The sequence below is a fragment of the Notolepis coatsorum genome, assembly GCF_963971535.1.
Source record: "Notolepis coatsorum genome assembly, chromosome: 4".
Taxonomy (NCBI): domain Eukaryota; kingdom Metazoa; phylum Chordata; class Actinopteri; order Aulopiformes; family Paralepididae; genus Notolepis; species Notolepis coatsorum.
This window is the reverse complement of record NC_140168.1, coordinates 69,654,277-69,667,218: the sequence shown is the minus strand read 5'-3', so window position 1 is coordinate 69,667,218 and position 12,942 is coordinate 69,654,277. Positions and strand designations below refer to the sequence as shown.

General features: G+C 43.5%; 2 protein-coding genes across 2 annotated transcripts; both read left to right on the top strand.

Moving 5' to 3' along the window:
- Positions 1-4,921: 4,921 nt before the first annotated feature.
- LOC311226547 (uncharacterized protein) lies at positions 4,922-10,161 on the top strand (the record flags this gene model as incomplete). Its single annotated transcript, XM_084311967.1, has 3 exons — positions 4,922-5,087; positions 9,303-10,008; positions 10,125-10,161. The coding sequence occupies 3 exons, from the start codon at positions 4,922-4,924 to the stop codon at positions 10,159-10,161; spliced, it is 909 nt and encodes a 302-aa protein (XP_084168093.1).
- LOC311227754 (uncharacterized protein) lies at positions 9,992-11,554 on the top strand. The gene has a single exon (XM_084313538.1). The coding sequence runs from the start codon at positions 10,253-10,255 to the stop codon at positions 11,522-11,524; it is 1,272 nt and encodes a 423-aa protein (XP_084169664.1). The 5' UTR covers positions 9,992-10,252; the 3' UTR covers positions 11,525-11,554.
- The last annotated feature ends 1,388 nt before the right edge of the window (positions 11,555-12,942 follow it).

Below are 12,942 nucleotides of genomic sequence, written 5' to 3'. Positions count from 1 at the left end.
CTAATTGTGATACTGACTGACTATCAAAATCACAAATCTTTTCAGAATTTATTTTCGGAGAAACTTTTTCAATGTTTGTGTTTCATCTTTCAGACAAATTGTGTATCACAACTCACAATAACAACAAAATAAATCCTAATATGATGAACAATAAATATTGATATATTGCTTGGCCTGAAATTTTATGTGAATAATCACATACAGAATCATCTATGTTACTATTCTAGCTGCTGTGAAGCATCTGGAGTTGTTCTTGTTTGTTGGTATGTCTGAAGCATCGGGAGATGTTCTTGTTTGTTGGTATGTCTGTGAAGTGTGAACTGATTGAATTTGTACTGTAGCTCAATTTGTTTAATAGCAAAAATAAGTGTTTTCTTAAATATAGGTGCTTTTGACCATATAACCCTGTTTTAAAGGTGATTGTGTGTCCTACTACAGTGTTCTACCACAGTGTTCTACTACAGTGTTCTACCACATTGTTCTACCACAGTGTTCTACTACATTGTTCTCCTACAGTGTTCTCCCACAGTGGTCTACCACAGTGTTCTCCCACAGTGGTCTACCACAGTGTTCTCCCCTGCTGGGTGGATGACAAGCTGCTCTAGATGCTCATAAAGAGGAGTCGGCGTTCAACAACGCTAGTCCCATTGTTGACGACAAGAAGGACATGTTGGGAAGAAGGAGGATCAGTGGAGAACAGTGAGGATCAGCGGGGAGCACTAGAAATGTACAGTACCTGTGTGGATGACAATTCAGAAACGCAAGTGGTGATTGGCCTGCTTGCCTTGAGCTGTGCGTTTCTTTTATTTGCAACAGGGAAACACCTCCCCTCTAATGTCTCTCCTCCAGGCCATCTCCCTGTATTAACCCTTTCACTGCCACACGACAGAAGGTTAACCCTTTACTACTCTATTTCATCCTCTTTGCACATGACTAGATAAGTAAGGGATAATGTATGGCTAGGAGGTCATTGTCGCAAAATAATTGACCGACACGGAGTTTAAAATACAGAGGCGCCGCGCCGAGGTGTTTTAAACGGAGTGAAGGTCAATTATTTTGCGACAATGACCGAGTAAAGCTATACATTATCCCACTTATTACATGGCTAACTTACTAACAATATACCTAATTCATTTGACAAATCGCAGTTCTGTGGCTCTGTCAGCCCAAATAAAGTGATTATTATTATCGCGAGCAGCAGCCTCTGTTCTGGCTCCGCTGTGTTCAGGCTCCGCTCGTTGCTCCGCCCCCTGTCATCGCCGGCAGCACTGAAACAGTGTGTGTCAGTGGGCTTGATTGCGAACAGCTGCGCTCTGCGGTCATTATTGAAAAATCTGCGGTCATTATCGAAAAATAATTGGCTGTTGACCAATCACAAGCAAGCATTTCGGCGAATGTGAAAACGCCATGTAATAAATGTCAATAATGTTACTGAGGCTACAGTATTGGTTTAAGTCGCAAAGTCCACACTTGCCATGGGTGGAACTATGAAATGCTTGTACCCTGCCAAAACCCTGGCAGCACATCACCCCCACCCTTATCCACCTTCACTGGCTCCCCATCAAATCCTGCATCACCTACAAAACCCTCCTCATAACTTACAAGTCCTTCCATGCTCTGGCACCTCAGTACCTCACTGACCTCCTCCACCCCCACACTCAGTCACGGTCCCTGCGATCCTCGGACACCGGTCAGCTCTCCATTCCCCGAACCAGACTGCAGACCTTTGGGGACAGAGCTTTCAGTGTGGCAGCTCCCACCCTCTGGAACTCCCTCCCCGCAGAACTCCACAACGCCCCAACTCTGGACTGCTTCGAGAAACTCCTCAAAACTCACCTCTTTAATATGGCCTTTGACCTCTAGCTTCCGACAATTAATGTGTGTCTGTGTAAAGCGACCTTGGGTCTCATGAAAGGCGCTATATAAAATTAAGTTATTATTATTACCACCCTGCAGACAAGATGTGGTAACAGTTGCAGAATCATGTTTGAGCCTTAATAGTGCCTTTTGTTGTTTGAAGTGTACAGTTCTCCTTTTCCTTTACCTCTAGGTTGCTTTTGCCTTCATTCAAATATGAATTATGCTGTTTATATATAGTCGAGTGTCACATTACTGGACAGCAGTGATGCCACAGATTACTTGTAAAAAAATCGTATTACTGATTACTCCTTTAAAAAGTAATCTAGTTACTTTACTGATTACTTGATTATCAAAGTAACTAAGTTACTTTGAAAGTAACTAGGTTACGAAGTCGTCGTCCCCCCCTGCTGCTGCCACAACATAAGAATAACAATTTTTTTTTTTTTTTTAAATAATGCTTTATTGAAAGTGCATGTCATAAATCATTGGCTGCTCAGACAGGTCATCATGAGACGTCATCAGGCCATATAAGGTCACAGCTGTCCACTGCTCAGGCACTCTAGGATAGAAAATGTATATAATATAATTTTTATTCAAAATAAAATTGTAAAACCGTTGTGTAATATAAAACATGGTATTATAGTTTGTTATTCTCTCAAATTAGGCTTATCATTATGGGTAAATAGTGGCGCTTGTGCGTGATGACAGTTTTACTGACGCACCTGCTCCTCTGCTCTGAGATAGTAACTAAATAGTAACACACAGCCACTTGGAAAAGTAACTGTAATCAGATTACTGGCTTGTAAAAAGTAACAAGTTAGATTACTATTTACTGAAAAAAGTAATCAGATTAGAGTAACTAGTTACTGACATCACTGCTGGACAGTGTGTCACAGGAGCCCATTTATAAAAAATGCTCACTGTCTATACTCTAAAATCACATTCAGACAGTAAGTACACTGTCTATACTCTAAAATCACATTCAGACAGTAGGTACACTGTTTATACTCTAAAATCACAGTCAGACAGTAGGTACACTGTTTATACTCTAAAATCACATTCAGACAGTAGGTACACTGTCTATACTCTAAAATCACATTCAGACACTACACTGTTTATACTCTAAAATCACAGTCAGACAGTAGGTACACTGTTTATACTCTAAAATCACATTCAGACAGTAGGTACACTATACTCTAAATGGTGCATTTATACAGCGCTTTTATCCAAAGCAATTTGTTCCTCACATTTTACCCATTCACTCACACACCAACGGCAGAGGCAACCATGCAAGGTGCCAACCTGCTCATCTGGAGCAATTAGGAGTTACTGTAAGTGTCTTGCTCAAGAACCCGGGAGAAGCGGTAATCGAACCGGGAACCTCTGGATTACCAGATGACTGCTCTATCTCCTGGGCCACTGTCTCCCTCTAAGATCACAGTCAGAAGGTAGGTACACTGGACCTCATTCTCGTAAGTTTCCTCGTAAATAACCTTGTAAGAGGAAACCTATATGATAGTCCTCCGGATACCTGAATGCATGGAGAGGTGTTCGTAAATTGGCCAAAATGATTGCAGCTGCGATCCCATGAATGAAGAATTCATTCATTCTTAAACTGAAAGTGTGTTCGGTTCTCGTACACCTGAATTTGTATACAGAAACGCCCCGCCAGCTCGTTATAAAGCGAAGGGAGAGGCTAACCATTGCACTTTGGTTGTGCTGACCCATGTGAAAATATTCAATAGGTAGCGTGAAAGCAATTTGCGACTGATCAAAGTTAGATATATATCATGTTAAATGATATTATATAGTCATGTTCAGTGATATATCTGACAGCAGGCTGAGAGTCATGTTGAATGATATTATATAGTCATGTTGAGTTACAGAGTCATGTTGAATGATATTGTATAGTCATGTTTAATGATATATAGAATCATGTTGAATGATATTATATGGAGTCATGTTGAGTGATATTATAGAGTCATGTTGAATGATATTATATAGAGTCATGTTGAGTGATATTATAGAGTCATGTTGAATGATATTATATAGAGTCATGTTGAGTGATATTATAGAGTCATGTTGAGTGATATTATATAGAGTCATGTTGAGTGATATTATATTATGGCAGCAGGCTGAGTCATGTTTAACTCATAATGTTCTTGTGCCTTAGTCTGCTGTTTCACAGTTTGCTCCACCTGGATGTTCATTCAATAAAGATTTACAAAAAAACATTGGTCACTTTGTGAGTTAATGCCCGACCAATATCAGAAGACATTTATTGGCATATCACAGATATATCTGTATATAACATAGTATCTGATGAATATATATACTGTATATAATACAGTATCTGATGAAGATATATACAATATCTGATGAAAAAATATATAATACAGTATCTGATGAAGATATATACAGTATATATATATAATACAGTATTTGATTAAGATATATCTATATATTACAGTATCTGATGAAGATATATCTATATAATACAGTATCTATACAAACACACACATACTTAATTAAACTATATACACACACACACTAATTATATGATATCACAGTATCTGAGGTTCAAATTCATGAGTGATTGTGTTGTGGTGAGGTACAGTTTCATGTGAGTAGAATATTTCGTTTTACTTAATTCGATTTAATTTACCAGTAATTTTCGCAAATGTTTTTTTTTAACCTAAGTAAAGTCACATGGAAATGATTGACCAGTAATAAAGCTCCCCGAACTGCAACCAGTATTCCACGCCAACAGGTAGCGCAGGTGCGCTAGTTGTTTGTCAGAAAGGCTTTGGTTTGGCTTTTGACAGCGGACAGGTCATGGACATGCGCAGTGCACCGAGGCACGTTGATGCGGAACTCGATTGCATTTGCTTTTTTCCCCTCCAGCTGCTGTACGGACACAGATCTGAGCGGAGAAATGTCGAAACGAATGAAAATGTCTAATAAAGTCCAATCGCTGAGAATGTCGGTAAACGAACAGCTAACGTTAGCCGGCGAGGAGATATTTGCGGTCTTCGAGAAACGGACGAATAATATGTCTAAAATGCACATAGAAGTGAAACTGTTCGTCAACGAGCGACTGACAGCCGCCACCGAGGAGATCCTGGGGCTGTTCGTGGGAGAGGCGGCAGAGTACCAGCAGGAGATCGACCGACAGAAGAAGCTCCTGGATGTCGTTCTGAATCCTGTCATCAAACTGCGCAGAGCAGGTTTGTTGTAAACGTGGTTCCATTTGCCTGTTTGATTGTTTTGATTGATTTGAAAGGGACAGATACAAATAGAGAATGCCTTCTTTATCATGGTGTTTGTAGCCCAAGCTAATTTGCACCACCCGTCCCTTAACCCATTCCCTGCCACCACTTTGATCATACCGTTCTCTGCCAGTACTGTAAGTCTATGGAGATGTTCACCTTCTTTGCAGGGCTATAACTTTTTAAATTGTATTGCGAAATTGACATTACTATGGCCCATTCAACATCGATTATCTATCGTTTTACTTTTTCATTCACACATTCATACGAAAATACCGTCCAGACTAGTATAAATATGTTTTTATCGTTTTCTGCAGTATTTCCTAGAACGTGAGATATAGACATAAATGCATATATTAGATTATCAAATGCCATTTGATACCGATCAACGCTATATTAAAAATGTCAACTGTACATGGTCCTAAACGTTATGACTGATCATGCGCGGGTGAACAGAGGGGGGGGGGGGGGGGGGGCGGCGTCGTCGTTGAGTTATGGCAACGATCCATATCCACGGTGTGTGGCTAGAGTCCTGCGATGATATACGAGTGGCCGGACGGAATAGGGAGACGCACCGGGATCACAAGAGATCCACTTCCGGTTGCAACTCGCCGATCAGCCACCAGGTGGCAGTATTGAAGCGTTGCAGAGTTGTGCTGAGTCCTACAGCATCAGCCAAGACTCCGTGAGTGAAATATGAATACCATGGCGAAAATATGAAATATGATCAGAATAACGTCGTACGCCGTGATCTGGCAGAATTCGCATGAACTTGAAACCTGTTCTAAGCCGTTTTTGGCTGAGAAAGGGTTAAGGCTGACATAAAAACATTATAAAATAGGACATACAGTAGGTAAATAAAAAGGTAATAAAATCAGTTAGTGTACAAAGTAGACATGTCCTCACTAACATTAGATACACAGATACATACACCATTAATTTACATACACACCTGGGATAACACACTAGGGTGGGCACCAACATCTCTATATACCCATGCACACCCCAGTGTAATCCCAGTGTTATTTGGACATCAACACATTTTCATAATTTTGGCTTTGTACACCACCACAATGGATTTGAAATTAAACTATGAGACTTTCAGCTTTAATTTTTAGGGTATTTACATCCAAATCAGGTGAATGGTGTAGGAATGACAATCATGTGCGTCCTCCTTTTTAAGACTTACTTGACTTAAACCCTTTTGCTCATTGGGGAGCATAGGTCATTCATGAAATCTCTCCAGCTGGTTCGGTGTTGGGCGATTTTCTCTGCTTCCTTCCATGATGTTCTTTCTTCCTTGAGATCCGCCTCGACAGACCTTCTCCAGCTGTTTCTGGGTCTTCCTGGCTTTCTCTTCCCCTGTGGGTTCCAGGTTAAGGCCTGCCTGGTTGTGTTGGAGGATGGTTTTCTCAGAGTGTGTCCAATCCAGCCCCATTTCCTGCGTTTGATTAGGGTTTCAAGTGGTTCTTGTTGAGTGGTTTGCCAGAGCTGTTCGTTTGTGATGGTGTTTGGCCAGTAGATTCCCAGGATCTGTCGTAAACATCTGTTTATGAAGGTTTGCAGTTTGTTTGAGGTTGCTTTTGTTGTTCTCCATGTTTCTGCTCCGTATAATAGAACTGATTTGACATTGGTGTTGAAGATGCGGAGTTTGGTCTTTGTGGAGATGTGGTTTGAATTCCATGTTTGCTTCAGTATTAAAAATGCTGTTCTTGCCTTCCCTATTCTTGCTTTGATGTCTTTGTCGCTACCTCCGTCCTTCCCCACGATGCTTCCCAGGTATGTGAAGGTGTCCACTAGGGGTGGACGGTATAAACGGTATACGGTATAAACGGTATGAATTTGCTCTACGGTATGGATTTTGAGTATACCGTGTAACCGGTAGTGCAGCTCTAAAATAGCAATGACGTCATGTAACCACAGCGCGACTATTTCACTCGCATTTGCCCCTAAAAATAGATAGAATTAGTCATAGATAATAGATATGTGCGAACTGGAAAAAGTTATTTAGGAGGCTTCGCGCAGTGGGCGTGCCAGCCCCTACCGCACGCATGTAAACACGGGTCTAGTAGTCTAGTGGGACGGGACACGGGAGCTGTCGGCGTCTCCCTGAGCTAACGTTAGCTTAGCTACCGTTACAAAATGACCCAGTCAACTATTCACTTTTAGTTTAATACATGATGGGGCATTGTCTAACCGAACGGTATCTAGTCGGCCAGCTACCGATAGCTCCTGACATCAACAAACGCTCCACAAAGTCTAGTACTAGAGACGTGTATGCTACCTGTTAGCTCACGTTAACGCAAATTAGTTCACCGTTCAAAACGAAATGTCCCATTGAACTAAATAATTCACTGAGGCGTTGTATTAACGTTATATATGCAGTAGCTACAGATAGCTCATGATATCAATGTCTTATAACACTGATTCGATGCGTATTCGAGCTGAGGGCTTGCTAACGTTATAATACCAATACAATAGGGTCCAGGTACAGCGCCGGAGAATCCTGGCCGTAGCTCTGCTCGAGGCTACTAGAGTATAGGTCCAGGTGCAGCTCAGGAGAATCCTGGCCGTAGCTGGAGGCTACTAGAGTACACACAGACAGTGGAGCTTGTTGCGTGGTGGCGATGTCTCGCAGATAATACCAGTACAAGTCTAATTATATAATATATATATTTTATAAAAAAAAAAATATATAAAATAATTTTTTTTTTATCAAAAACAATGATACCGTGATATATACCGTTACCGTCTATGCTTCAAATTATACCGTGATATAAATTTTAGACCATACCGTCCACCCCTAGTGTCCACCTCGTCCAGTGCTTCTCCGTCCAGTTGTACGGCCTCTTCTAAATTGTGGTTCATCTTCATCTCCTTTGTTTTTGCTTTATTGATGTGTAGTCCTGTGGTAGCTGCAATTGTGGCAAGTTTTGTGAGTTTGGTCTGCATTTGTGTTTGTGTGTGTGAGAGGAGGACTATGTCGTCGGCAAAGTCTAAATCCTCTAATTGAGAGTGAGACCACATTGTCCACTGAATGCCCAGATTTTGTTCGGCTGTGGTTTGTTTCATGATCCAGTCGACTGCCAGAAGAAAGAGGAAAGGGGACAGTAGGCAGCCCTGTCTGACTCCTGTCTCTACTGTAAAGCTGTCTGTGAGCTGGCCGTTGTGTATTACTCTGCAGGATGATTGTAGGTACAGGTGTTGGATGATGGTTATGAACTTCGTTGGGATACCGTAATGTGCCATGAGTTTCCATATAGTGTCTCTGTCTAGACTGTCGAATGCTTTGTGGAAGTCGATGAATGTGAGGTGGAGAGATGTGTTCCATTCCAGGGTCTGTTCTATGATAATGCGGAGGGTGGCAATGTGATCTGTTTTTAAGGGACCAACATTATTATTTCACTTACAAGGAGCAGATCCAAAGTTGAGTTAATTTCAAGTGTGGGATTTGGATTCGGGCAATATTATCTGCTCATATTGAGCCAATGCTTCAGAACTCAATGGACGACGCTTCACAGTGCAGATGGACAATGACCCGAAGCATACTGTGAAAGCAATTAAAGAGTTTTTTTAAGGCAAAGAAGTGGAATACTATGCAATGGCCAAGTCAATTACCGGACCTGAATCCAATTGAGCAGGCATTTCACTTGCTGAAGACATACAGTAACTGAAGGGAAAATGCAGGAACTGCAGGAAGCAGGAACTGAAGACGGTTGCAGTAGAGGCATGGCAGAGCATCACCAGGGACGAAACCTAGCGTCTGGTGATTTGCAACCAAGTATTAAAAATGACAATTTAATTTATGATCGTTAGTTTGTCCAATTACTTTTGGTCCCTTAACAAGGGGGGTGCACATGTAGAAACTGTTGTAATTCCTACACTGTTCACCTGATTTGGATGTGAATAACATCTAGGCTAATTAAAGCTGAAAGTACACTTTGTTTACTTTGATTGTTTAATTTCAAGTCCATTGTGGTGTTGTACAGAGCCAAAATTATGAAGATTGTGTCAATATCCAAATATTTCTGTTCTTGTACTGTATATGTCACAAACTGACCCCAAGTTGCAGCAATACATATTTTGGGGGGTGAGAAGCTGCTGTGTTGTAAGTGAATTGAATAACATGAAATAAATAATAATGACCACTCAATGAATTCGTTTCACCTCCAGATCTGACGCTCTCCTCCTCCTGTGCGCCAGGTGACCCCGACGAACACCAGGCCCCGCCTCCACGCAACGACCAGAGCCGCCGTGTGGCGGATCCAGCCGGTAACGGCCTCTCCTCCGGTTGTTCCGGAGCTGAGAGTGAAGACTGCGACGGTGACTGGAAGGGCAGTGAGGGCGTTCCGAGAGATTCCGAGATGCCAAGCGAAGGACGAGGATCCGGCGTTAGGAAACGCCATGGGAAGTCCGACCGGCCCGCCTCCCACTGTTGCAGCCTGTGCGGAGAGACTTTTCCGCACATTAACGGTTTGGCGACGCACGCGGAAACCCACGCAGACAAGTGTGTTTGCGTTGTGTGTTGGGAACATTTTGAGTCTGCGGAGGCTCTGACGTATCACTTAAAATCGCACAGAGAACCAGACGGAACCAGCGGAACGTGTGATATATGCGGTAAAAGCTTTCAGAACATGGAGACGCACATGAGACGACACACGGGAGTAAAACCCTACAGTTGCGGCGTCTGTGCCAAGCGCTTCCCTCGACCCGGAGCTCTGAGGAGGCACAAGAAAATTCACTTGAGGATTGAGCTGTACTTCTGCCAGCGCTGTGGGCTGAAGTTCACGCAGAACGACACTCTGCAAGTGCACGCGAAGACCCACGAAGAGGAGGCCGAAGACAGCGATGACACTCTGAAGAAGAGCGGAGAAACACAGTCAGAACCGAAGAGGCGCAAAACGGAGAGAGAGAGAGGACGCGGTTCCGACACAGGATTGGTTAAAACAGGTTCTTACTGTTGCAAAGTGTGCAGAGATTCTTTCTTTAGTAAAGGCTTTTTGAGGAAGCACGCCAAGACACACGCCGCTGATGGCGAATGTGTTTGTGGTGTGTGCGGCGAACATTCAGAGTCCGCGGAGAGCATCGCGATCCACCTGCTGTCTCACAAGAAAACCGGCGGAATGTGCAGTATTTGCAGGAAGAGTTTTCAGAATATGGAAACGCACATGAGAAGCCACACAGGATTCAAACCGTACAGCTGCAGCTTCTGCGCCAAGCGCTTTCCTCGAGCGGGCGCCCTGAGGAGGCACAAGAAACTCCACACGGGGGAGAGGCCATACGTCTGCAAATACTGCGACAGGCGTTTCATTGAAAGCAGTGCCTTGAAATCACATGTCAAAAGTCACTCGGTTCTGATTAGAGACAGCGATGGCGAGGAGACGGAGAGCGGCGGACCTCGGTCAAAGGCGCAGATGCCGGCGCCAGACTCGGAGAGGGGAAGCGTCAGTGGAGAAAACCCCATGAAACCAAGTCAGGCTCCCCTGCACTGCTGTAAGGTGTGCGGCGAATCATTTGAGAAGAAGGGTTATTTGAGGAAGCATGCGGAGACGCACTCCAAGGACCCAGGATGTGTTTGTGGTGTGTGTGGAGAAAATACGGAGTCTCCAGGGGCTTTGGTGGATCACCTCCAGGCTCATAGAGAGGCGGGTCAGATATGCTACGTTTGTGGTAAAACCTTTCAGAACATAGAGACACACATGAGACGCCACACGGGAGTGAAACCGTACAGTTGTGGCATTTGCTCCAAGCAGTTTCCTCGACCCGGCGCCTTGAGACGACACAAGAAGATCCACACGGGGGAGCGGCCGTGCATCTGTGAGTTCTGCGGCAAGACCTTCATCGACGGCAGTTCCTTGATGACACACATTAGGAATCACATGGGGGAGAAGCCAGGCAGCCGCGTGGCCTGTGATATTTGCGGTAAAAGTCTAGCCTCGGTTCAAGTTTTGCTCGTGCACAAGAGGATTCACACGGGGGAGAAACCGTTCATGTGCAGAGTTTGTGGGAAATCTTTCCGACAGATGGCAGGTCTGAAAGCACACATGCTGACACACACAGGAGAGAAACCATTCAGTTGCACGATATGCAGCAAGAGCTTCAGCACTAAAGGATATTTGGAAACGCACTTGAGGTTTCACAAAAAAGACAAGCCATTTAGTTGTCACCTGTGCTGGAAAGCCTTTGTCACAAAGACCGACCTGAAGAAACACATGTTGACTCACACCGGCGAGAAGCCGTACAGCTGCACGATCTGTGGCAAGAGTTACCAGGAAAAGCGGTCCAGGGACGTCCACATGAAGGTTCACGTCACCATGAAACTGGGGAAGGACTCGATGGGCCTATCGAATCTGAGGAGGCATGAAAGTTTCCAGGGAGACTTCATACAATTATGAAGTATTTCGCTTTCTGAAGAACACAGTACATTTTTAAAGAATTCTGTCTTTTAGACAGATATTTTTTAGGGCATTTTTAAGTGCATTTTATTGACAGGACAGTTCGGAAATTGGGAGAGAGAGAGATGGGGAGGACATGCAACACATGTCCTGGGCCGGACGTTACAAGCGTATATACGTGGTGTGCCACAGGGCGCCCCAAGAATTTTGTCTTAATGTCTTTATGTCGAAGCATAAGTGATGTGATGTTCTGCATTTTTACACACACGGTAGATCTCTCTAATGGAGAGTATCATTTATGTCAATCATTTTGTCCAATAACCCTGGACTAATGGTCTTAAGTCCACACTGTTCAGTAATGGATCAGTACTCATTACCAGTGTAGGACTCTGCACTGGATAACCGTCTGTAGTGTGGTAGTGAAAGGGTTAACCTTCTGTAGTGTGGTTGTGAAAGGGTTAACCCCTTGTCGTGTGGCAGTGAAAGGGTTAAAGGAACACACCAACATTTTGGGAAATTAGCTTATCGTCTTCTCCAGACAGACAAGAAGATAGATACGGACCACTAGCTGGTGTTTTTGGCACGTTTACGGCTAGGCTAGCTGGTCCATATTCGCTTCCATTCATTTGTGCTATGCTTTGCCTCACTTTGTGGTGCTAGTTGGGGTCATTCATTGTGACGTCCATAGGGGTCGCTCTGTGTTCGCTCTGAATTAGCTGTGAAATTAGTACTACTTTGTACTGGTCCGGATGTTGTAATTTCATGATTTAAAGGAACAAGCCAAGATTATGGGAAATGCACTTACTATCTTCTCCAGAGTCACACAAGAAGTTAGATACCAATTTCCTCTCTGTGGATTCAGTAGAAAGCTATCCGGCTTCAAGCTAGTCTAGCTTAGCACACATTAATGGGAGCGGATACGGACCAGCCAGCCCAGCTGTTGGCCAAAAACACCTCTCCCGGAGTTTTAAGCTAGACAAGTGGTCCGTATCCGCTTCCATTAATTTGTGCTAAGCTAGGCTAGCTTGCAGCCAGATAGCTTTCTACTGAATGCACAGAGAGGAAATTGGCATCTACCTAATTGTCTGAATCTGCAGAAGACGATAAGCACATTTCCCATAATTCAATAAATTCTGACCAAATTCTGGCACGTTCTTTTTTAAAGCTGCACTGTGGGACCCTGTAGATGGAACTGCACCTTGTTTAAAAATGGTGGATTTAAGAAGAAAAAGAAAACGTCAACAAAAAAGACATTCCTTCAACAAAGGTAACTAACTTTCCAAGGTACTGTTTTACATTTGTGTCCCGTAACGTTTTACGGATTTCGTGGCACTGGTTGTGTCTGACCAGAAGAGCTCATGTGTTTCACTGTGTTTTGTGTGTTGGTGTTGAGAGTGCTTTCACTTGTCCGGCCCAAC

Excerpts from the sequence above, each read along its gene's own strand:
- LOC311227754 (XM_084313538.1), top strand. The coding sequence starts at position 10,253 with ATGTGCAGTATTTGCAGGAAGAGTTTTCAGAATATGGAAACGCACATG.